The 25,350-nt window shown below is 41.1% G+C and overlaps 4 protein-coding genes and 1 pseudogene across 6 annotated transcripts; 3 read left to right on the plus strand and 2 right to left on the minus strand.

Annotated features, from left to right (window-relative positions):
• Positions 1-790: 790 nt before the first annotated feature.
• Positions 791-2,518, minus strand: LOC116246042 (adenylate-forming reductase 06235). Of its 2 annotated transcripts, XM_031617727.2 has the most exons (3): positions 1,652-2,518; positions 1,066-1,567; positions 791-1,014 (listed from the first exon to the last, which is right to left on the minus strand). In XM_031617727.2, the coding sequence occupies exons 1-3, from the start codon at positions 2,464-2,466 to the stop codon at positions 796-798; spliced, it is 1,536 nt and encodes a 511-aa protein (XP_031473587.1). In that variant the 5' UTR covers positions 2,467-2,518; the 3' UTR covers positions 791-795. The 2 variants fall into 2 exon arrangements, with proteins under 2 accessions (XP_031473587.1, XP_049931558.1); XM_050075601.1 differs by having other exon boundaries at positions 791-1,567.
• Positions 2,519-8,654: 6,136 nt separating this feature from the next.
• On the minus strand, positions 8,655-10,804 carry LOC116267671 (phospholipase A1-IIgamma-like). The gene is made up of 2 exons (XM_031649542.1): positions 10,164-10,804; positions 8,655-9,497 (listed from the first exon to the last, which is right to left on the minus strand). The coding sequence occupies exons 1-2, from the start codon at positions 10,752-10,754 to the stop codon at positions 8,892-8,894; spliced, it is 1,197 nt and encodes a 398-aa protein (XP_031505402.1). The 5' UTR covers positions 10,755-10,804; the 3' UTR covers positions 8,655-8,891.
• A 1,518-nt stretch (positions 10,805-12,322) lies between these two features.
• Positions 12,323-14,046, plus strand: LOC116268248 (late embryogenesis abundant protein, group 3-like). The gene is made up of 2 exons (XM_031649973.2): positions 12,323-12,778; positions 13,266-14,046. Exons 1-2 carry the CDS (start codon positions 12,377-12,379, stop codon positions 13,716-13,718), a joined length of 855 nt encoding a protein of 284 aa, XP_031505833.1. The 5' UTR covers positions 12,323-12,376; the 3' UTR covers positions 13,719-14,046.
• A 2,084-nt stretch (positions 14,047-16,130) lies between these two features.
• LOC116257446 (mRNA-decapping enzyme subunit 2) lies at positions 16,131-24,423 on the plus strand. 2 transcript variants are annotated; one of them, XM_031634221.2, is made up of 8 exons: positions 16,131-16,546; positions 19,589-19,740; positions 20,776-20,903; positions 21,305-21,403; positions 21,693-21,845; positions 23,508-23,611; positions 23,683-23,720; positions 24,149-24,423. In XM_031634221.2, exons 1-8 carry the CDS (start codon positions 16,467-16,469, stop codon positions 24,337-24,339), a joined length of 945 nt encoding a protein of 314 aa, XP_031490081.1. In that variant the 5' UTR covers positions 16,131-16,466; the 3' UTR covers positions 24,340-24,423. The 2 variants fall into 2 exon arrangements, with proteins under 2 accessions (XP_031490081.1, XP_031490072.1); XM_031634212.2 differs by having other exon boundaries at positions 16,132-16,546; positions 23,683-23,747.
• Positions 16,553-19,467, plus strand: LOC116257443 (protein WHAT'S THIS FACTOR 1 homolog, chloroplastic-like; annotated as a pseudogene).
• Positions 24,424-25,350: the final 927 nt, after the last annotated feature.

A 25,350-nucleotide genomic window follows, 5' to 3' on the forward strand; every position in this document is an offset into this window, starting at 1 on the left:
CTTTTGGAGATCTTTGAACTTGGGAAGATTTCTTTGGTTTGTTTAAAACTTCACCCTATCTTTGAAATGGCTCCGATTTTAATGCTCATAAATGGTATATAATTTGTTCATTTTTAAATAAAATTTTTATATTTTTATTTGCCTTTTTTATATGTAAACCTTTTCCTATGGTTTTTCACTTTAAAAATATACAATTGAAATTGAAGTGATTTGGAAAAGTTTTTGATTCCCATTTCATTCAACTGATTCTCTAACTTTTTTTTTTGTTAATAGGTTGAATTCATTTGACAGCTTAAAAAAAAAGTTCATCTCAACTCATATATGAAAAAGTATGAACCTATGTTAAAGTTTTCCTTCGTAAAAAGGTTGGTAACATCTTAAATCAAACTAACCATATTGGGGGACTTCGATCGATGCCAACCCGGCCAGCCTGGAGCTCCGGCTGTCATAAACAATACAAACACCTGTAAGATTGCTTCATGGCAGACAAATTCTCTAACAAGCAAGGATTCATTTGGAGTATAAGGAGTATGGCAGAAAATTGGAGTCATTTTAAACCAAAAAAAGTAGTACATAAAGAGAATTTTATTGTGTTTGATGGCTTATTTGTACAACACCAACAACATCCATGGACAGGTTATCCATGCCATCAAACAGCATCTTAAGTCAAGCTACATTGAAGGCACGGTTGGACACCGTTACCAGCAAAACAACTTAGGCTCTATTTTTGCTGGTCATTCACACTATATTAGTTTCAACGAGGATGGCCTCGTTTAACGTGAACCAGAGAGTGGATTAAGAGTCCCAAATTGGACCAAACGCCGGAACTCCTGCATTCTTGCATGTGTTTACCACGTCCCTGCTGCCTTCTGGGTTGCTTGTCACGATCACAACCTCCGGGCTCCATTTCTCGGCTGCTTTCAGCACCAACTCGGCGACGTTCGGCCGACCGAGAACCGCGGTGTCGTGGATGATCATCTTCTCTTTAGGGTATGAGTTCACCATGGACATGATCTCCTCTCCAAAGTTCTGCTCCATCCCTTTGGCTACCCACACCAAGTAAACATCAGCCTGGCTCCGCTGAAGAAGGAAGGAGAGAAACACGCAGAGACCCGACCCTGTGGCCACTAGGAGCACCCTGTTGTACATGTTCACAAGGTAGGGCAGGCCAGCGAAGTGCACCCCGCGAACCCAGAGTTGGCTCGGTGGGTTCGAGACCAGGCCCCTGGTGAAGTCCCCAACCGCACCAGCCAGCATCATGTGCTCTTTCTTCCCGTCGGATATGATTCCGAAGGCATGCCAATCGGAGAGCGGCGACCGAGCTATCCGGCCAAGGATTCCGGCCTTCATGCCGCCGGGGAACTTGACGATGCTTGCATGGTTCGTCGGTGCATGGACCCTCACCGCCACTCGTTTCACAGTGAGCCATGGAAGGATGATAAGCACGGTTATGGCGAGGGTGAACCAGAACTCCTGGGTCTTGATCAGCTTGGAAGAATTAAAAGAGTACGAATTGGAAGATAGCTGGTAGGAGACAGTAAGAAAGACGAAGGCCCAGACGAGAGCGAGGGCAGTCCAGCCGGCGAACCGGTGGATTCCTTCGAACACATTATGGTGGAGGTGGCGAACCAGGGGGAAGGCAGCCAAGGCAGAGAGAAACAAGAGAACAAGTATGGTGAAGGCCACTCCGAGAGTAGCCGAAGATGTGTTGCTTCGATCTTTGAGAGAAAGAACGAGAGCATAGACGAGCCAGGCGATAGAAGCGACGCCGCAACTGCTGTGTATACCTCCGAGGGATTGCAGAAGGGAAGTGGTCGCGGTTTTCAGGCTCAGGGGAACCCACGGCCTCCCCAACAACTTCACCGCCAGCCAGAAAACGATTCTCAAGAATGCTTCGCTTCGGCAGAGCGTTAGGGCGAAGATGTTGGCGACTGAGAAGAGGGCGGCGCGGTTTCTCGCGTAAGGAAAGTTTCCGGTGGCCGCCAGTATTAACATGACGAGATTGATCGTCAAAGAGACGACGAAGAGGCGCTTGTAGACTGTGAACAAGCCTTGGTCGAGCAGTATAACTGAGAGCCTTGACGACGAGGCTTTCCGGGTTGCTGCATTCGTTTGCTTCGCTCCAGCAACAGTCACTGCGAGCGGTTTGTCTTCGGCAATATTCGCCGGATTCTCTAAATCGACGATGACAGCCTGCTCATGATCGCCTTCGTCGTCTACGAGTTGATCAGCTTCCACGTCACAGAAGTGGCTGCTGGGTCGGCTCAAGGAGCGGGCAACGGCGCTTCCGAAGGGAAACACCTGGCTAGAGGTGGAGGTGAACTTAGTCGGAAGCCATGCCGACCGGCCGTCGGTGTTATCCACCGGCGGGTTGGTGGAGAAGGGGCTATTCCTAGGTGGTGTGATCTCAAAGGACACACCTCGGCAGCTGGAGAACCTTGCAATCGCTTCCTGCTGGTTCTCCATTATGTGTGCTCAGCCCTCTTGCTTTTCTTTGCAGGGTAGAACAACTCTCCTGATTTTTGGTGAATGAAGGGCTTGGGTGATGAGCGCCCTCTGGTTTTACTTCGCAGAGTAGAACAGCTCTCAAGATTGATGGTGAATGAAAGAGTTGGTTGGTGCTGGGATGTAATTATAGTGGCGCTCAGCAAGGACTTCGTCGTCAAGTGTCGTTGTGGAAGACCGAGACGACCACCGGCTCTGCAACTTTAACAAGTCAATGGATCATCTACTCAGGAAAAGTCAGTCCGACGCGGATTCAGAATTTGGTCGTAGAAATGAACGTCGAGGAAAGTCGGAATTAATGTCTGCGGGTTCCATTAATTTAAGAACAGTTTAGCAGGTTTTGTGAAAGCTTCAAATTTGAAAATGTCAACTTCTATGTTATTCCGGGTGAGCAAGGGGTATTAATCCCACCGCCCGAAAAAGGCCCGAAGGCCCCCCCATTCCCCCTGCCTCCGGGGTCCTGAGCTGCGTCGGTGTCAGCGATAGCAACGGTGCACCCTTCAACTTAGATGTCGCGCCCTACCGCCTTAAGACACAGGAACATAACGCCCACGGGAATCGAACTAGAGACCTGCCTTAGTACAGGCCCCTAGCTCAACCAGCTACGCTATGCCCCTTGAGGCACGTAACACGCGTGAAAGCAACTTTTTTATTTTGGGCAATGATTTTGACTTTTCGAATTGAAATGGGCGAAAATAGTTTTATTTGCTTCAATTTTTAGTTAGTTTTAAGTAAGTTAAGAGAGACTTAACAAGTCTTTACGTTATCAAACAACCTCGTAAGTACACAAATTAATATATCTTTGTTGTTCTTTCAAAGATAATGCTTGTCCTTGAAGCTTACTTGTTGTTTATTTTTAATCATAAGTTTTGTTAACTTGAGTTGCTTTCCCTTTGCTTGTCATGATATTTCAAAAGTAAAAGTAAATTTCTAGACGGTGTTGCATGCGCCATCCATGCACATGCACCAAATTAGTGCATTGTAGCCGTTTTTAAAATGAAATGGACATTTTGGAGTTTCATATTTTCTACGTTATCTTTTATCTTTATAGGAGGACTTTTTTCCTTCATAGATCGGATATGTTTACGTCATTTTATGGTCAGGCATAATGGTTTGGAGTGTTCCCCTATGTTTAGAGTCTGTATAGTCCACCTAACACGAAGGGTGATGCATATAGTTAATCAGCTTCCATATTCTTCACATTCAAGACATACAGTTTTCCACTCATTAACCATTATTTATCTTCCAAGTAGCTTTGTCAATGTATAAAAATGTTATGCTCAAAACAAATGGGTCTATAATTATCTTGCTAATCAGCTTCCATATTCTTCAAATTCAAGTCATACAGTTTTCCGCTCATTAACCATTATTTATCTTCCAAGTAGTTTTGTCAATGTATAAAAATGTTATGCTCAAAACAAATGGGTCTATAATTATCTTGCATTGAATCCCTACAATGTCTACTCATTATATTGTAAACTAGGGGTCATAAATGCACAAGTTTAAGCACGGCAAAAGAGACATCTCAAGGCACCAAACAGACTGTTAGGTGAAGGCTTTGGTCTTTTTTGAATGGTGGGTTAAACCTCACTCATCCGAAATAATACATGGTCAAGCACCCCATAAGAACAAGAGTGGAAAGTCTAAAGAATCAAATGCACTCTCTCTTCTGTGCTTCAGTTAAGAATAACTTCACTTTTTTTTTTTTTCCCAAATGTTTGTATAAACAATCCAAGCCATAAAAGGCTTTCTCTTCGCCTCCAAGGTTATGTTTTACTTGCACCGAAGCCTAGTCGTGAATAGAGCATCGCCAACTTAATGATGCCATGCTCTTCCCCATGCGGTGAAGTGAGGAACATATGACTCATGAGAAACCAGGCAAAAACTTCGGCTTGCAATCCAACCGGACAAGGCAAATTTTACTTGTCCTTAACGAGATTGTATCTGTCCGTGGTGATATAATACAGGACAATATAAGTTGTATCATTTGCTTTCAGTTTCCAATAAATAAAAAAAAAATGAAATTATAATTTTTAAATTTAAAAGATAAAAAATATGGTCTGCAATAAAGCACGTCCACGAATATTATTGACAGAATGATCGTTTTAACTATTTTTTCTTAATTATTTATCCAGGCAAAGGAAATATCCTTCATTAAATTATGGCGCTCAAACATCTTTGGAGTGATTTGGTGCATTAATGGAACACTTTTCCTATATGACTCCAAGGGAGCGGAAAAGAACTTGCATTAGCCGAAACTAAAGGCATTCAAAGAGTAACGAGCTCAAACAAAAAAAACAACAACAAAAAAATAAGCGGCAGAGGAGAAGCAAGAAACGGAATGCAGCAAGCGGCAGAGGAAAAGCAAGAAACGAAATCCAGCAGCCAGAGAGGGCGAGAAACAAGTAGGTAGATCCTTGTGCTTGAACAATCTATCTAGAACAAATAGAAGTAATGCAACCTTCAAATGAATGGTCGCGATGGGATGCTTTAACAAGTTCACAATTTTTTTCTTGCTTCTCTTTCAATGTGGGAAGCATGGTGGAGATTAGCCGTCATGGACAGAATGCCACATAGGTGTCCTACACTTGTTTGTTATATTGCATACGCTGTACGCAACCATCGAGATCTAAAAGAAGAAAATAATGTTCGACCGAAACTTTGCAAAAGAGTCCGGATAATAACAATGATCGAGAGTGATCAGATCTACCTCCTAATATTGACTACGTATTTTGATTTTATATCTGATCCTGCTGGTGCCTTGAGCTCTTCTCATGGCAATGGCAGCGTGAGCCCTGTTTCAAGCTGCCCATTGTTGACCATCAAGTTCAAAACTTGTCTTTATATTGTCAAACCGGTAAATGGTCTACGGCGGCTTGGTTTTAGTGCGGTGGCACCAAGCTACAACTGGGTTTAGATCAACGCTCATTCGGCAACTGCGACTTGTCTGGTGTGTCCCTTTGCGAAATAAGATTAGGTGTATGGAACCGTTGAATTTATGTGAGTTAGCGTCCAAATCAAGTTTGGACTTCATTGTCATTTCTTCTGCTGCTATAATATTTTAAGGTTTGAGATTTTAATAAGAGCCGTACAGATCTTTCGATAGTTTATTTTGTTTTTGTCAAATTCATTGAGCTAGTAGCTTATGCAAAGAGTTGTATTCACGGATGCACAACGAGTCAAGTCAACTCGGGCTCTACTCGAACTTATCCACGTAAGCTCGAGCTCAAGTTATAAATGACTCGAGTTCAACTTACATGAGCTCGATTTGTTTAAACTCCACTAGGCAATTTGTTAATCTTCAAGTTTATGTTGCTATGTTTTGACGAATTTTAATACCTTTTTTGTACTTTTTCATTTTCATTTGAAATATATATATATATATATATATGAATCAAGTGACACACACTTACCAGTCGAGCTCAATCTCGCCTCATAAAGTTCCACTGGAGCTGGAGTCGAGTAATATGTGACTTGAGCGGAACTCGAGCTTGGGTCGCTGTTGTATAATCTTAGCAGTGCTGTATTATATATGAAGTTTTTTTGTTATTTTTCCTTGTGGAGTCCTAGGCCATTCTCATAGCTCGGCTTTGAATTAAAGTCTTCGCCCAAGAAGCTTCCCTGCAGTTTCCTTTCTTTTCCTGGCAAAGAAGAAGAAGGTAGCAGAGGGGTGACCTTGGATCCGTTGGATCTTGATCTGATCTGTGTTTAATTTGGTCATTTTTACTCTGTGTGGGTTTTGAACTTGGATGTCATCGCAAGATCCTTGTTAGATTAGGGTTTGCTCATAACTATTTATATTAAAGTTTGTGTGTTTTTTCAGCAGCTTGAATCGATGGTGCTCAATTAATGAAATTTTAGTGGGTTTTTTAACCCCTTTAGCTTTAAGAGTTTTCTCTAGACTCATGGCTGAGTAAACAGAGATCTAATTTGCAGTAAAACTGAGACATGAAATCTGAGTTCACATTATTCCATGGAGCAAAACTGAATGTAAGGCAGAGAAGCTTGCAGTAATTGCAATTGGGAATCAAAGTTACAGAATGAAAAGAAGACTTAAAATTTGTTGCCAAAAATTGCAAGCTGCGAATACAATGGGAAACCCATCAGTTCTTCCACACTCTACGACACATTTCACAAGTCATAATTGGTTGTGGCTTAATGGATCTGTTCTTGTGGGCCATGGAGCAGAAACACGGCAGCCGCATTCGCAGTCAACCTCTAGGAAGCATTGCAGAGAAGGGAAGAAGGGACGGTATCTGCTTGGCATCGTTTCACATTCGCCAGATTAGGATCATTGTGTAACTCATTTCAGACAACAACATGAACAGTTTTTCGCTTGTGGTTGAAAGCTGTTTTCAAGTTTCGAAGACTCTTGATCACCAAGTTTGAATTCAGTTATCACGCAGCTTAATCAAGCTTCCGGATACATGGTTGTGTTGTCATAAGTCTTCATGAGCAAGACTCGATCTTCTTGTGGAAACCAGTTTTCTCGGACAACACCTTAGGGAAGTGAGAAAAAATTGAATCTGTGGGCCTTCAAAATAAGGTAGAGGCGAGAAAAGTGTGAGTCTCACTTGTCCAGCTCAAACTTGATTTTCTCACCAACCTGTTTCGATGTTTGTTTAATTTCCTAGGAAAATATTAGGCTCTTGTATACTTGATTTACATTTTCCCGTCTTTCAAGCCAATATGTAAATAAGAAAAATTACCTCAAAGTATCAATATGAAGATAAACATTTTTTGCGGCCTGAAAGGATAATAATGATCGACACATTGCCCCCACACCTGCCTTCGGCTCTGGCATAAGTTGACTTGATCCCGGGTCGAATCAGCACGGCCAAGTCTCCCACCATGCAAGTGGTTGCTTGGTGCTCCAGGAGATAGACTCTCTATCTTTATTATTTTAACATGAAATGAAATGCATCCTCCCAGTAGACTTTAAAAAGCAGGACTCAGAAAATGGAATGCGACCAAAACTGATCGTTTTAATTATCACAACTTTTGAAACTGAACGCGACACGCATACACCTACCACAGAGATGCGCGTTCTCGTCGTAAAACAGAATTAGCAATTTCTTCCTGACCCGATCATCATTAACATGTATTGAAGTTTGAAATTGAGTTATTATAGAAGCACTAATGAATGAAACATAAGTGTAAGAAATCTGGACGGACTTAACAGCTTTCTAGGTGCTTATTTTATCTTAAATTGTCATGACTTAAAAAGTCTTTCAATGATAATAACATGCTTTCTTAAAGGAACGTGATGAACTCCACTTATCGCTCTCTTAAGTAAAAATAAATATGTCTAGCGACCTGACATCCGGCCCGATTCAAGACCCGTTTAATTGGTGAATCAAAAAATGATGCAGTGCCTCATCTGCTTCTAGATCAAAGTACAAAAAGTCAGTGGTGGAGCCAGAAAAATTGATTGGAGGGGCAATTGTTTAAAAATACTTTAATATGGTGGGACACTTATATATATATAAGGATAAATATTTAAGATTCTCATTTAAAAATAAAGAACTGTTGAGAGACTGGTATAAGCAGTGGCTACCCATTGCAAAAAGCCCGATAAGATGCCGACCAATCCACATTACATTTGCATGCGAGTATCAAGCTAGTCGATCTGAATTGGCTTGGCTGCAGGAAATCAGATCTGATTGGGTCGGTTCAGGCCACATAAATTCCCATCAAGTTAATCTGCAGGTCTTCATATCTTCCATAATAAGTAAAACAAAGTCCTTTATATATTTTTAACCCTAAAAATAATGTTTGTTTATTGAAAAAAAAAACACATGAAATACATACATACTGAAATTCTCCCACCATCCAGTAAAAATCATATCGGGTGGTATGTTGTAAGAAGCTGGACCTTCAAGTTGAGCCCAAATCTTCACATGTAGGCAATGATAGCCATAGAATATGAGAACAGGCAGTGCACAAGTGCAACTGGTTATGACAATGGTTGGTAGGCTGTCAGTTGTTGTACAGGATAAGTCTTTCAGGGGGCGCGACTGCTAAGTCAAGAAGATGCATGGGACGATATTATCTGATCAGTGGGCCGGCCGAGCCAAAAATTTCTAACTAAGGAGCATTGTTAAACTTTGAGAAGCACTTATATATAAATAAAAATTAAAGAGGTAACCTGTACAATACAGAAATGGCCCACAGCAGCCCACGCCTATCTCTATCTGATCAAGCTAAAACCTGTTTATTAAAATTTCCTGCGGATAGTTGAGCAGCTAGCAGCCTAGCACTTACAAAATTTACAAATTAATGAAGAACAATTATGAAGCACCAATTCAGTATCTTTCTTTTTCTTTCTTGATTTTGCGAAGTTCGTGTCAACCATTTTTATCAGGAAAGGTCATGGCAAACATTATTCACATATCAATCTCGCGATCCATCAAGATCCACCGTCCATCCCCGCCCTTCACCATCCCCTTGTTCTTCTCAACTCTCCATGCCGCCGGAACGAGAAGCTCATCCTTCAAGGCATCAATGCGCTTGTTCACCAGTGCGACATCACGGTCCACTTCGAGACTGAAATCGTCACTGTCCTTCCCTTGGGTTCCCGCAACGCCATGAAGATATGCTTCCAAGTTGTGCCAAGTGAGAAAACTACCAGGACTCTTCAGATAACCAGATTTTCTAGTATCAATCGACAGCTCATCACCAACTTCTTCATAACTAATTGGTGGGTAATCTGGAACTACATCAGGCTGGTTTCTAACGCGTAATAGCCGCAAATTTTCCGTCCGGTCGAATACCTGCTTGAATCCGGCGTCCCCGACTCTCGGGCATGCGAAGACGATGGCGGTCACCGGAATGTGTCTGTTGGGATCGGCTTCAATCGTGTTTATGCCATTAGCAACCACGTCTATTGCACTGAGAGTGCTGATAGCAGCTCCTAAGCTATGGCCGGTCATCGTTATGCTGATATCTTCATTCTTATACAATTTCACCAGCCTACTGATCTCCATCAAAACCTGGAAATGTATGTGGTGGATTGTAAAATTGATCAGTTATATTCAAGAAAAAGGAACGCAAAGAACACTAACCAAATTCCATAGATTACTCAGGCTGTATGATTTCATCAACCCCAATGTACACATGCACATTTGTATAAACGGGATGGATGAATTGTTTTTTTTTTCGTATCTAAAAACAGAAAAGTAAAGAAAAATCATTTAGCCTCTAGATAGGGCAGTAGTGTAAATTGGGATTCTTGAACTTGAACTGCATTAACATCAACAATGGTAGTGGTGTACCCTTTTCAACTTAAATGCGGTCCACCACCTTAAGTTGACAAGAAATATTCGTTACCTCATAGAATCAACACAAGTTTTTGCGAAAAATTCAAACTGAAATTGGTAACAATATGCAGAATGTTCTGGCTTCAACTCAGCCTGTCTATCAAAGAATATATCAAAATAAAAGCGAGAGATCACTTCAAATTTTTTTGAATCAAGGTACATATTTTGTGCAGAAATTGCAATTTGAAGCTCCACTTTCTTCTACTTGAAATAAGTTAGACGTGCCATTCTCTTTCACGTGTTCCACAAACTGGGCACTTTCCTTTTAAAAGGTGAAAGCGTGTATCTTGTGAACATTAGTTGTTCAATGTTCATTGTTCAACATGGTCGTGAGAGTACCTGATCCCTAGCACTTGTTATGTTGAACGGAGACTTTGCATCGGCAGATGTATATACGGAGAGCCATCCATGATGAACTTTGGCATCTTCTCCTTCCTTCAGTATTGGCCTCAACAGACTTGCCGCCGACTGTAGGTTGAACTGAAAATCCGTCATCCACTCCATCATCCTCTTCGTCCCTCTCCATGCAACCACAACGTCCCTCCTCCCCAGTACAGATTTTCCGGCGTCCGTCGCCACGGCGACGTAGCCAATCCAGTTGGACTCTTTGCTCCATGATTCCCTCGACAAGGACTTGATCAACAAAGATTCAGGAAGAAGAGTGCTTGATGTGGCATAGACAAATTTAGTGACCTCATACATAGATGCACCGGCCACACCGCACTTGGCGAGAAAATCGCGTTCGGCATAGCGCGAATTGCCGGCGAACCGGGAAGCCGGCTCGGTGATGAATGCATCATATGTTGCCTCAGCAAGCTCACCATAATGGATGATCGAACGGCGAATTTTGATTTCCAGAGGCTCAAGAAGGCCTTTCCAGTATGTGAGGCCATGAAGGATTCTCCACTGGTCAGGTACCCTAGCCAACATGATGGGTTCACAATGACTTTCATCCTCAGCCTGCCTTACCTTGCTGAGACGCAAGCCCATGGCTTCTACCAAATAAGTTGGCATCTAATGGATCAATTTATAGTGCATGCTACTTTAATAACAAAATTAACTGCATAGTTCGCGTGACGTAGAATAATACAATTGGTTGCTTCCAAAATCATTTTTTGTGTAATTTTCTATATGGAATTGCATGCTGTCACGTTTTGACGTGAACAGGATTTGCATTTACCTTCGATGCATGAAGATATTATTCGAAGATGCTCAATTCATGACCAATGTTATTGTTAGAATCTACTTGGAATGGCACCATTTTCAAAAGGGCCTGTATCTAATAAGATGAATTTCTTGAACTACGTAAGAACAGAGTTCCCGGCATTAAGGTTCTTATTCTTCACCAGGAACTTCGATGGTGGCTCTTCATCTCTGAAAATTTATCAACAAACAGATTAGCAAAGGTCGTGTAGTGGGATGAGCTTTGGTTGTAACTTCGAGCAATTAGATTAGATTGTGATGGTTATCATCCCTTGTGTTCAGTGACAATACTTCCTAATGTGGAGGACCTGTACTGGCCTGTTTTTTATTTCTTAATAACTTTATAAAGGTAAAGTGGAAAACGAAAAAGGAAATGAAACTTCCTTAGTCAAGTTGGTGTAATAGGACTTACTATAAGAAGTTGTTTGAGAAGAACATCATTTCAAGCATATATTTTCATAAACAATACATTAAATGTTTAATTTGGCTAAGGCACTTGGTTCCCAAGACGTGTTCATTTCGGTTCATTAATGGAGGAACAATCCCTGCACTTTCGTGTGCACGAACCTTATTTCATAAGAAATGGGTGACGGAAACAAACTTCCTCAACAGTCAACAAGAGGGCGCAATGACATTAATGAAGCATGCATTCTGTTAGTTCTTCTGAAGTTTGGGGAATCTGCAAAGATGCTCAATTTTCTTCCATAAAGTTCCTACTTTAGTGGTTCGTTAATTGGATAGTGCTAAACGCTTGTTTACTTTGATGCTAAAATCTGGGCAAGTTCCGTTTTAGCGTCGTCCAAATGAGTCCAAGACGTCTTTGTTGCGTAGCTTCAGTATGAATTTATAGGTGAAATCTTATGGAAGAACATAATGTTTTTATCTACTTTCCTAAGATACGTTTTAATCTGCTATAGATAAGTTTCCTAGTATTGAAGTTTTAACTTCTGTAAGTATGTATTAAAAGGTTGAATTATTTAATGATCAAATGGAATAAGATGGGGAACGAGATAAATTCGTTTTTGTTGGTTGTATTATTTATAACAAACATCTACCAATTATGAACAAAGTCTAGAAGCGAAAAATGATATGATTTCAAAATTCAAACTTCATGTGATGATAAATCGTAGATTGTTTATTTGCGGGAAAAAAAAAAAAAAAAAAAAACTTCCTAGGAGGGGAGAGTGGCTGACTCACGTCCGAGAGCCTTCTCTGTCTCGCCACGCGTGCCGAGACGGACTGACACGTTTCAGACCCACACCTTCCATGAACGCCTCTTAACTGTCGTCTCTCTCCGCTCTCCGCCATCAACTCTGCGGAGAACCAGAGAGAGAGAGAGAGAGTTGGGGATGGCATCCAACAAGAAGGAGGAGAAGGGCAAGTTGGAGGAGCAGGGCCCCAAAGGGCTCGAGCCGTATCGGGCCACGGCGCAGCAGAATGCCATCGAAGCGATTCGATCAGCCGAGAAGCGGTACGCCAAGGCCAAGGGCGAAGGTGGGGAGCACGTTAAGGCCAAGGAATCGAGTGGAGATAAGGAAGCCGGGCACTCGCTCGGTGGCTCTCGGTCCGCTGCCGGAGAGAAGATGCACGAAACGAAGGAGGGAGCCGGCGGCGCCGCGAGCGGAGTCGCCGAGAAGGGGAGGCAAGCAGGGGAGTACGTCGCAGAGAAGGCCGGAGCGGTCAAAGACTCGGTTAAGGAGAGGGCTAGGAGCGCCACGGATTACTTGGGACAGAAGACGATTCAGGTTAAGGTGATTAGCCTTACTCACCTCCTTTGAAAATATCGTGGTATTTCCTTGATTTTGGCTAATACATGGAAATGTTCCGATAATTTTGCGCCTCTGAAAGGCATATGTTACGATAATATTTCGTTATTTTCAGTATATCGCCTCTGGAAATTATGCAGAGGTTTGTCTGAACCTTGAAGAGTTCTGTATACATTGTTTTCTAACCTCTTGCTTTTAACATATTTTGTAATTTCTGCAAGAAAAATAAATGCTAGTAGACCAATAAGACGAGGGTATCAACTTAAACAGCTTCTATATTCCTGAGATTTTTTTTCCAGTTTTCAACGAAAAGAATTTTTGGACCTTTCGTACGTTGAGAGAGTGACATCAGTTTTTTCATGTATGAAAGAACTCTCATGACTTGTTCCATAGATTTCACGACAACAAGCAATCAATTAGATTACCACAATGGTAAGTGCGATTGCTGGGGTTCTATGGTTGGTTGGTGCAGGAAAAGATCGGAGAACAGACGCAGGCGGCACAGGAGAAGCTGAAGGGGATGACGATCGGAGGGAAGGAAGAGGGAGGAGAAGCAGCAGCATCCGAAGAGAGAGCAAGGGAAGGGGAAGCAGCGAGAGAACCGGGGCCTTGTCACACCCACCGGCATTCGAGGGAGCTTGAACGGGCTTGCAAAGCCACAAAGTCACAGGAGAAGGACGCCGAGGTGGTGGCCAGCTGCGGAGACCATCATCATGAGAACAAGGGAGAGAAAGAAGAGGGAGGAGGAGGGAAGGAGGAGATGGCCGGCGATGGGGAGCAGAGCAGCGGCGAGGGAGGTGGCGTGGGGAGGGTGAAGCTGACAAGGGAAGGAGGAGGAGGAGGAATTTTTCAGGCGATGGGGGAGACGGTTGTGGGGATAATGCAGACTGCCAGGGACATGATCGTGGGCAGGGACTCCCACTAGCCCATCTTCATCAACAAGAGCAACATTGGTAGCGATCAGTTGGCTGGTTGTTGGCTTTCCTTGTGGGTGTGTTCTTTTACTGTGTGTGCTTCCTGTAGAGCTGATGAGTGGAAGAGACGACTGAGCTAGTCTTACTGTTTACAGACTTACAGTGTCGTTTTGATTCACGAAATCGGCGGCTCGGCCGATTCCATTCCAAAACTGATTTTCATGATGCTCATCCCAATCACTGCGACCAGTGAATTAGCAAGGGAAGATGAATCCATCTCGTGTTCATGACAAACCACTCGCTTAATTATATATATAGATTCATCGATTTCAATAAGCTAGACAAGCTTTTTTAGCTCGTTGCGTGGAATCATTGCTCTAACTCTTATTGGAAGTTTGCCTCTCTAAGTCCATTCCCAAAGAATTTGGAAATATGATCTCTCGTGAGAATATGCAAGTTTTTTTGGTTGTTATAAATGCATTGGTTTCCAATATGTTTGCGGGGAATTCTCTGTATGCTTACATTATTACGGATATGGTCCGTCCTTTTGGGGAAAAAAAGAAAATCTATAGCCCGGGAAGATCCTCCTGTTAAACCCAGGCGTTGCCCATGCCTCTATCATTGAGGAAGAATGGTGATCACCACATCATCTTCAGTATTTGTCATAAAGAAGAAACATCTATTTCTTTACAAACTGATGGTTAGTGTCGAATTCAAACCTGATGATTCCATCATGTCGTTGTTCTAGGCTCTTCTAGCTGTTTGGACGGTGTGTGGTGGTTGTTTGATAGAATGCCTTAGAGAAGTCTGATTTTTGGAGGAATCTATTAATAAAGTTGGATTCCTACAAGTGAAAATCGGATTTTTCCAATTTCTTGGAAGTAAAAAGGTGTATGTTATTAAGTTTTTTAGCAATCATTCTTTCAAGAGTTTAGAAAAATGGAAGGCCGTGTTTCATTTATGACCAAGAGAATGCCTTCTAAAATGAAAATTTTTGCTAAAGACCACTTGTTTGTTGGTACGTTGCCTCGATGAATTTCATTTGACAGGACCATCCCTCTCTTCTGTTCTATACGATTAATTGATGTTTTTATATTGGTGATTGTAGTTTGAGAAAATACAACATGAGTGGTGGGTGTATATCAGTAGGAAATAGTTTTCTCCATCAAGAGTTCCTTGAAATGCCAAAGTGTTTCTTGAAATGCCCACTAAACCTTTAGGTTGTGTTTTTTAGATTCGAATTGAAATGCTCACGAAACCTTTAGGTTGTGTTTTTTAATTCGAAAAAAGGTTTGTTTGAGATGTTTAAAAGTAATATATTGGATTTACGTTGGATGGAGGAGGTTCGATCTTAAATTCGGATCTGATCTGAGATCTTAGAAAGATCTTAGGAAATCCATAATGAAACAAACACAATCTTAATAAGAACGGACTTGAAATCCATAATAAAACGAACACAATCTTAATCTAATGGTGCAAGGTTGGAGAACAGACGTAGATGAAACACAAAACAACCATCACAATGCACAAATGCCGGACATGATGGAACACAAAACAAACATCACACAATGCACAAATGTCGAATATGGAACACAAAACAATCATCACAATGCACAAATGTCGGACATGACAGACACAATAGGTGGAACACAAAACAAAGAGTGGCCGTAGATGGAACACAAAACAAAGAGTGGTTAGAACAAACGAAACAAATAAATATATACCATGTGAGAAACAATGAATCGAATGGACGTATTGTTATATTCTTAAAATCATTAAACAATGTATAAAGAATTGTCTTGTCCACTCAAAAGGAATAATGGTGCGGTGAACACAACGTTTTACATTTCTGGGCTTTACAGCAAGACAACTCGTTTCTAAGTTGTGGTAGGGGTGAACACTAGTCAAGTCGAGAAGTCGAGTTCAATCAGCTTAAGCTCAATTCGATTAATAAAACCTTGAGCTCGACTTGGTAGTTACACGTTGTTACATTTGAGCTATTAATAAAACCTTGAGCTCGACTTGGTAGTTACACGTTGTTACATTTGAGCTCAAGCTCATTGTTACATTTGAGCTCAAGCTCGACTTGATCAAAGCTTGATAAACTCATTTGAATAGAATTGATATTTATCGATACTTGTTGAGCTCGATTTTGACTCAATTAAGACCGACAAACTCGTAAACTCGTTTGAATATATTGATTTGATTAAGGCTCGACAAACTCGATTAAAGTTCGAGCTCCATTCGACAGTTATATGTTGAGCTGAGTTTTCAACTCAACTTGATTATTTAAACTCAACTTGATTATTTAAAGAGTTAACTCATGAACTCAAGCTCAAACTAGTTAAGTAAATGACTCGTTGAGGAGGTGAGCTCTGACAAGACTCAATGTTCACCCTGAATTAATTTGTGACCACCATTTGTGTCGTCCGTCCTAAGACGCTTCAGTGTGCACAGTTCTCCCCATTTTTCCCGACACAGTATGAACTAGCAGAAGAAAATAATGGCGGCCTAGGTCGCGCTTTGGTGTGGGAAATTCGGATATCCGAATACAGGGAAGGGAGGATCCAGAGCCGGCGGGAGGTCCACTCCCCCGTCTTCTTGCTCCCTTTCCGTCGGCTCATTCGGGCCTGGGCCGGGCAGAAAGAATTGCGCGACGACGAGAAGGCTGATTCGGGCTTCCTGTTTAGGGAGGGAGGAGGGAGGAGTGAGGGAGAAGCAATCGGAGTTGGATTTGGTCGGCGTGGTGGCAGGGTGGCATGGCGGGCATCCATCGCTCGTCAAGTGCTTCCTCTAAGACAGGTCTTCCTCCCCAGGAGCTCCTCGACGATCTTTGCAGGTTTTCTTCTCTTTCTCATTTTCTGTCGAATTCTTTTGATAGGGGTCTTCTTTGTTCGTAATTTTTCTCTCTTCTCTACCTTGCCACGAGTTATCTTGAACATGTCTCGGAACTTAATCCCAGAAAGAGAACCAGTGCGGCTTTCTTTGCCCTTTTAACTGATAACAAATTTGGGGGTTCAGAACTCTCCACGGAACCATTTTAATCCATCTGGACCAAAAAAATTCTCCCTTGGTGGTGTTTCTTCGGTTAGTTTCTTTTAGCTTTTAGTGAAAAATTTTAAGTTCACAACATTCAGTCGTCTGGTATCTCAGTGATGTGCCTCTGCACATCATGGGATATACAGGAACTCTGACACGGAAAAGGTATTAAACGTTGCCACCGCGCAACTTGCTTGGAGTGGCGGATAATCTTGTCATAGCGGAACATACTTGCCGTGCTAATGGATCTCATCCTCAATCTAGCGAACAATAAATGCAAACAAACTTGGGCCCAAAGCTTGACTTGCAGACTTTTAACTTTGCTGAAGCTTTCAGTTGACAGTTTTTCAAAAGTAGACCTATTAGGCTTTTACGTTTGGCTTAAGACACCACTGTACATAGGCCCACTTGTGCTTGAGTCAAGTACCATCTCGTAATACAAAGATTACATCACTGCATGATTCCGCGATGAAGTTGTTGTAGGCAGGTAGAGCGGAATGGTAGAAATACCGAATACGTTGTGCTTATCATCCCTCATTAAGTTCTTCTCGAGAGGTGTATTTTGTTTTTTTACTTGATTAAGGGACTTGCATTAGGGGGATCATGTGGCTTTGCTCTGCCAAGGCATAGAAATGACTCTTCTCCTTGTCAAGGATCTTCAAACAAAAATCTATACACCCATAACCCTGTGGGTGCAAAAATTCAACCAGTTCATGATGGAATTGGAAATATCAGCTCATAATCCACCGAATTCAAGTAAATCAGCTGATCTAATTTCCCGTAATGTAGCCTCCCAGAATGTTATTTCTAATTTGTCCACCAGACATCGTCAAGCTGCACACCTTGTTGAAGGATGTAGAACACTTTCTTTGTAAGACCTACCAAACCTGAACTTGCTTTTGGTCATCAAAGCCACAGCGAGAGAGAGAGAGAGAGAGATTTCCTATTCTTGCATATCTGCCTTCAATCCTTTGTTCATGGAATCACTTTATGTAATGGCCTCTCCCATTTAACTATGACATTTTTCTATTTCCTTAGGCACTAACTGAGCTTGTCGCCTCCATTGGATGGCCATGTGTTGCTTAAAGTTTGCTTATTCTTCCCATCTACTGTCAAGTTGTAGTTGCAGGACCTTTTCATTTCCATGGGGCTTTCCCTTTCTTGTTCAGAAGTCATTCAAATCCTCAGGCAGACGGCCCAAGAAGAAAATTTACTATAGGGAACATGATCTCGATAGGGTCATGGGGCTCCAGAAGAAGCTTTCACTTATTTTACAACTCAAGAACATCATTCTCAACCAAAAGAATCGATGTATCCTTCTTGGAGACCTAGAAAAGGAAGTTGGTATTGTTAGAAAATAGAATTTTATGTCCATCATTCAGAGATATCCATTAATTTTCATGGTTACTGGAGGAAGTAGAAGACCTTATGTCTTACAACTCAAAGACAAGGCTCTCTCAATTGCTGAAGAGGAAAAAGATGTAATGGAAATGATGGAACCCATTGTTGTCACCAACATAAGGAAGTTGTTGATGATGTCCATGGATTGTAGAATTCCATTGGCTAAAATTGTCTTCATCCAACCTGAATTGGGCTTATCCAAAAACTTTATGGAGGATCTGATTCCCAAGTATCCAGAGTTCTTTAGAGTGCAGGAGTTCAAAGGACATGATTCTCTTCAACTGGAGAGTTGGGATTCTTCATTAGCAGTCACTGCCCGTGAATCCGACTTGTTTGTGGATCCACTCAATGGGAAAAGGCCCCAGTTCAATAAAGATGGCAACTGCTTCGGTCCATTTTCCTTCAGAATCAAATTTCCTGTCGTATTTTGGTCAAACATGAGGTATCTTGAAGAGTTTCATAAATGGCAGAAACTGGCATTTCCTTCCCCGTACTTGAATGCTAGACGGTTCAATCCAGCCAGTCTGCCTGTGGAGAAATGATTAACTTCTGCACAATTAGATGCTTTTCATGCTGAATATCAACTACCATGTTGGTTGTTGCTCTGCTTGGTGAGGAATCATGGCATATTCTATCTCATGAATAAGGGGATTAGAAGCACCATCATGCTTAAAGAAGCTTATGATGGTTCTTGCTTGATTGAGAAATCTCGTTTGGTTAGATTTAATGATAAATTCTTAGCTCTTTCAGGCAGGAGTGAACATAATTTGAAGAAGAGAATGCCTTTAACTGCAGAAGTTGTGTGAAGCTTATTAGGTTTTGTAAAGACTTATGTACTTTGAGAAAGTTGCAATACAATTTTTTTTTTGTCTGTGGAGCCACGTGAGTGCCAACATAAATTTTTCACAAAAGCCTAAGGTTTTGCAGGCAGATGATCTTGAAGGATGGCCATTATTACTCCCTCTACATTTTTTTCCATATCTAAGCAAACTTCTAAAAATGATTGGACACAACGAAAAAACGTCCAAATGGCACAATCATTTTCAATGTATAGACTATAGAGATCTCAGTGTTCCGCATTAGTCTGATAAAGTTGGCAATAATAGGGTAACTCGAGCCATTGTAGATGTTGATAGCCTGAACACCCTGAGACTGAGGTTTGTGCGAGATGGGTATTCCTTTGTGGAATGCGTGCATTTCTTGTTTGTGGCATGTTCTGCAGGTTCAAGCCAGTTATGCTGCATGTTGAGGGAAGGAAATTTTGTGTTCATATTTATTTGTTTGTTGATTATTTAATTTTTTGTGCTTGGCCTTCATGACCTTGGCAGGTTTCTATGGAGGTTTAGGGAACAAACTTTTGACAATATATGGAAGAAATATTTTTTCGTCATTTCTGTTTGGAGCTGAATTAATAAGGTGCTGTTACATCTTCTTCATGCAGCCGTTTTGTTCTGAATGTCCCTAAGGAAGACCTACAGTCTTTTGAGAGGATATTGTTTCTTGTAGAGCAAGCCCATTGGTTTTATGAAGACAACTCAGTGGAGCAGAATCCATCACTCAAGTCACTTTCTCTGAGGGAATTTACCTCTTTGAGTATCCAGGCACTAATCTTGTTTTTTTCTTCATTTTGTGATTGTAACATAAAGGACATTACACCTGCAATTTTTGCCATATAACCCCCTTTTTCATGTTGATGAATTTGTGCAATGTCAAAACTAAATTGAAAGGTTCTTTTCTTTGATGAGAAGATGCATTTGGCCATGACAACTACCTGAAGTTATGGTCTGGCATCAATACTGTGAATAGTGAGCCTGCATTTCCCAGTTATGTATAAGTTGCGAAATGCATTGTTTAAATTTTGAAGTGCTAGAAATTGTGGTTCCACTTGCAATTAGGTTACGGACTTTCAGATTGAACAGAATAGAACAATCTTGGTGAGTCAAATGGGGCCACAATCATGAGATCAGTCACTCATGAATTGGGTCTATAATGTAACCTTCCTTCCAGAGTTGCAACTGTCTCTCCAGAGTCGTAACTGTTATCTTAGATCTTGATCTGAAAATTTAGTCTTGGCAATTGGTATTCTGGCCATATACCAACAAGACTGGAGTGATAACCTATAATACTAGGTGGCGTAGCACATAAAAGTTAAAACTTGAACTTAGCCCCTTGCTATGTTGGAGGCTAAACACCATAAGGTGCACTAAAAAATTTCTTCTTTTGCGGGCAGTTAACGGTTTACTTCCACACGTTCCTGTCACCATGTTGAGCAAGAATAGAGTTGAATATGCTCATGGAGTTGGGCTAGTGGCACATGTTCACGCGTGTCTTAAATAAACTCAAGAGCTTTATTGGCTTTTTAGTGCTTCTGCAGAATGACTAAAAATATGTCCCATGCAATGGTATAAGTAGCTAATTTGGTAAAAATGAATTTGTTGTGTGTGGATATTGTATGATAGATTGCCCATTGTTTTCTTCTTATCCTTCGTAGTATTTAATGGTTGTTCTTCTGCATAGCGACCATAAATATGTCCACTGTGCAGGTGTAACTAGTTAATTTACATATAAATTTGTTCTGCGTGGATGTTATATGATAGACACCCCTTTGTTTTCTTAAATCCTCCCTAGTGTTTAATAGCTGTGCAGCACTTAGACCGTATATTGCTCATATTGATGACATATACAAGGACTTCACATCCTACAAAGTTCGGGTACCAGTGACGGGTGCAATTATTTTGGATGAATCCTATGAGCGGGTAAGTTCTCAGCTTTCCTCTAAAAGCTATACTATTCGGAGTCGGTTGTTGTCTTCTGAGATCTGCAATGGAGTAATCCTTTGATATAGGTCAATTCCCATGTCCACAAATTGAGCCTTGGCGATTTAAATGAATTAAAAGCATGCTGTATGACTGAGGTTAGAGAATAGTTTGCGATTGTATGGTCATTAAATCTCAAAATGTGTCTGTCTGTTTGTTGCTATCGAAGATTTTCTTCGGCTTGCAGTTTCCTTTGTCCCAACAATTTTGCATCCCTTCGGATGCAAGCAGTGAGCAGTTTGTTCACGCTTTCATGCATCACTATTGTCTCTGCATTCCATCATTGATGAATCAGGATATTCTTGTGTGGTTGATGCAAATACCACATTTGAATTTTGTAGTGCTTGCTAGTGAAAGGTTGGAAAGCTGGTGCAAGTTGGAGTTTTCCCCGTGGAAAGAAAAACAAGGATGAGGAGGACCACGCATGTGCAATCAGAGAGGTATTGACTCTTTCTGTAGCTAGGCGTTAATATATATCTTGTATTTGAAAAAGTTCCCAATGAATATGTCATGACTTGTTTTATGGAAAGATACTTTGTATTCTGTTCTTTGTTATTTGCTTGTCCTTCCTTGCAGTTTATTCTTCCTTTTTGTTGTTGCTGGACAATTAGATGCACTGACAGTGTGAAAATTAGTTATTTATTGATCTCTGATGCTCTCTGGTCGTTTAGAGAACCTTTTTTCATTAGGTATAATAGTGCTTATTTTTCCTTTTCAACAATAAATCAGGTATTGGAGGAAACTGGGTTTGACATTTCCAAGCTTTTGAAGTTGGAAGACAATATTGAAGTTGTAGTAGGGCAGCAAAGAGTGAGACTCTACATTATTGCTGGAGTGAAGGAAGATACGGTCTTTGCACCTCTAACGAAGAAAGAAATAAGTGTATGTTTTCTTCTTAGAACTGCACTATCATTTTGTTGACATATCTGTCAATTCTCATTTGAGGTGTCCCACATGCCGAGTGTTTAATCATCATCTATGTTATTTGTTCATTATCATTACCGCCAGGGCTGCCCCATTTGCAATCATATGATTACAGACAATCATTCTCACCAACCACCATCATTACTGTTACGTGGCCACTACTATCATCATTGAAAATATATTATCATTACTTTTCTCTGGTGACATTCTTCGTCTCTCTCACTCTTTCTCTGTCTCACTCACATGTGCTTTTTGGGCTGTCAGAAAAGTTCTTTTCTCTTTCGAGATCTACATTGCATTTTGACTTTCACTTTATTGTGGTGGATCTTCTTTATGAGCCAATGCTGTTTTCTTCTATGAATAAGCTTTTACATATCTTTAGAACCTGCTTTGGTAACATGAAACTAACTGATTTGGAACTCAGTCGCCAAGTTATGGGAAGGACGCATGTCTAAAGACATCAGAATTCTTTCCATGAGAACTATGAAGTTCCAATTATTTGTAATTCCCGAGTTCGTCAGTTTTAGTTTGAATGAGGAATGTTCTTTACTATTTGCATACTTTTATAATTTTTGAAGATGCTTCTCTCTTCCCTGTTCCTATGTGTTTAATAAGCCATATTTTTAGTTTCTTTTTCCGGTTTAGTTTCTTGAATCCTTGATGCTGTTTCCCTCTTTGGCAACCATGGAGAGAATGCAAATTTATGCAAAAAATTTGGAATATTTTGAGAAATTAACAAAATGATAAATAAAACAAATGGAGAGGTGAAGAAATGTACCTTATGCTTTTAACTTGGAAATTTGTCAAGTGCAAGAAAGGGAGAAAGAAAGCCTTTTTTTCGCTTAATAGTAGGTTGTGCCTTATATGTGGAGTTTCCGGGACATATGAAGGCCTTATAAGGTGGAGGCCTAGAAAGGCGTATCACATGGTCTCAACAGATGCACAGCATCATTTGTTTTACTGTGTATATTTCTTAAATCTTAGTTTTAGTTCTCTAGGGTTTGACTATGCACAGCTTATTTTCGACTGTGCATCTACACAATATTTTGCTGGCTTTGACTATGCTTTGGCCTGTGTCTCCCAATCTGGTTGGTTGGCCTTAGTTTTCTCCATTTGGATGAGATTTTGTACGATTAACAAGCTTCTTTCTTTGATGACTAGTCTTGATTCAGTTTGACCCTGTCTTTTGGAGATTGACCAAGTTCATTTCATCTGAACAGTTTACCAGGTTTGTTTCAAGTTTGGCTTCTGGTCCTTCTAGGGTTTTAGTCTATTACTAGGGACCCAGATCTGAGTGCCTCTCGGCCATGATTCACATGCACATACACCGGGGAGAAAGGTGAGGACAAGAAAGGCCAAGAGAATCGTAGCTGCTGAAAGAAGCTTGTCAGGCATTAATTACTGGGGAGATGACCCTGTTTTATTCCCCCAGAGATTAAGCTGTTTATCTAGGGTTTCTTTTATCAATATAATCTTTTGGAACTATTCTAAGCTAAACAAATTTCAGCATGTCGCATAATGCCCTCAATGCTGTCGAGAGCTTGAATGTGATGGGAAGTCTGGAAAGTTGTAGCCAAAGAAGGTTTTGGTCTCATTTTTGTTTTACCTTCTGCTATACAGGAAATTTCTTGGCATCGTCTTGATGAGCTTCAGCCAGCTGGTAATGATGTAATATCCCGTGGATCAAATGGGTTGAAGCTGTTTATGGTGGCCCCCTTCTTGATGTAGGTATTTCTGCCTGCATGAACCCACTACGGCAATGTTTGTCTGTTGACTATGTTGCTTTCTTATGCAGGCCTCTTAAAGCGTGGATTTCTGCACATTATCCTACAGGTCAGAAATCTGATGTGTCTGTGAAAGGTCTCTCTCTCTCTCTCTCTCTCTCTCACACACACACACACACACACACACACACACACACACACAAAACACATGCATCATTGTCAAGCCAACTTGGTTGCCTGATTATTTGAAAGAGTTGTCTTGCCCCTTCTATGGTAAATGGCTGAAGATCTCTTGATCATTTTGTTGGCACAAACATTTTCCTTGATTGGTTGGGTGCTGCAGTGATCTCTATCTGATGTGCTTGTGCTGGAAATACCGTATTGCAAGGTGTATGTTTGATACTGTGGGTGATGTCAGCATGGATAACTAACTGTAAACTGGGAATGTTGGTCATTTCTTGGTCAGCTGTCCATATGTTTTGAAGTTTAGAGGCTGCTTGCTTCATGAAAAGTAATGTGGTGTGATTTTCTTTGAAGGTGCAACATGCTGGAAGGCAAAGGCAAGCTCAACTGGAAGCATGAGTGATGCAATACCCTCTACAACTGTTGTAGATGGGGGTGCCAGTGCACCTTCGACTGTCATTAGTCCTGGTAAAATCTTCAGAAACTTCAGATTTGATTCTGGTCTCATTGTAAGGGCTCTGGAAGCTGCCTTTGCCAGCAGTTAGCTGGTGTTTCGTAACCCCTTGTATATGAATGGCTAGATAACTGTTCTTCTCTTAATGTGGAAATACAATTCTCTAGTTTATTTACCAAGTGAAAGTAAGCATCATCTCCCTTACGGCTCTTGTGGCCAGATCATTGTTGTGTATGAACAGGCTGGCTTTTTCATGATGGAATGTGTTGGCACCGTTCTTGCTTGCTATTACGGCCACCGTATTGGGAAGTGCTATAGCGGCACAGCGTCTCTGAGGATGTTTTGTTTTTGTGCTTGTTAGGGACTAGGGAGAGTCTGAGGAACTGTCGCTGCTGGGTGATCAACCGTCATGTTCCTGTTCTAGTTGGTCTGTCGTAAGCCTCATTATGAGATTGCATCTCCCACGGTTCCGATTTTTGTTAGTTTGTGCAACTCAAACAAATCGGCCTCAGCCAGACTCCGATCCTAAATTGTTGTTCGATTCATGCCTCTTCATGACGTGCGGCGCTTTACGATAGAGAAATCCGTGCATCTCATGTCCATGGTTTAGGAGACTTCCTTTCTGTGTTACTTGCATTTTTCAGGTTTTCCACTCAACTAGTTGTGCATCTGTTGGAATGACCATACTGGATGATCCTTGTCCCGCCATTATAAAAGGTTCACTTTGTCGTTTCAAATTCAACACGTGATTTTCCATTTTTTGCGGTCAAACATGGACATGGAATTGTGAATCCCAATTTCCAATGGAGATGGAGGTTTCATCAACTAAGACGTAAAATTGAAGGACAAAATCACAAAACTGGTTTTTGGATTGAATAAGTATAAGAATTATGTAGAATGATTGTAAACTGTTTGATGATTAATTGTTTATAAAGTATCATGCAAAATTTATTTTGAGTGAGAGGATATCCCACCCTTGAGTGAAGGCTAAGTTTTTTCTTTTTTCCCATTCTCTTTAGGGTTTATGACTGTTTTCGTTGTTTTGATGTTTTCCCTACAACAAAAAGAGTTGATGATATGAGAGTTTAAAATGAAGTTATCA

The sequence above is a fragment of the Nymphaea colorata genome, chromosome 1 (assembly GCF_008831285.2).
Source record: "Nymphaea colorata isolate Beijing-Zhang1983 chromosome 1, ASM883128v2, whole genome shotgun sequence".
NCBI lineage: Eukaryota > Viridiplantae > Streptophyta > Magnoliopsida > Nymphaeales > Nymphaeaceae > Nymphaea > Nymphaea colorata.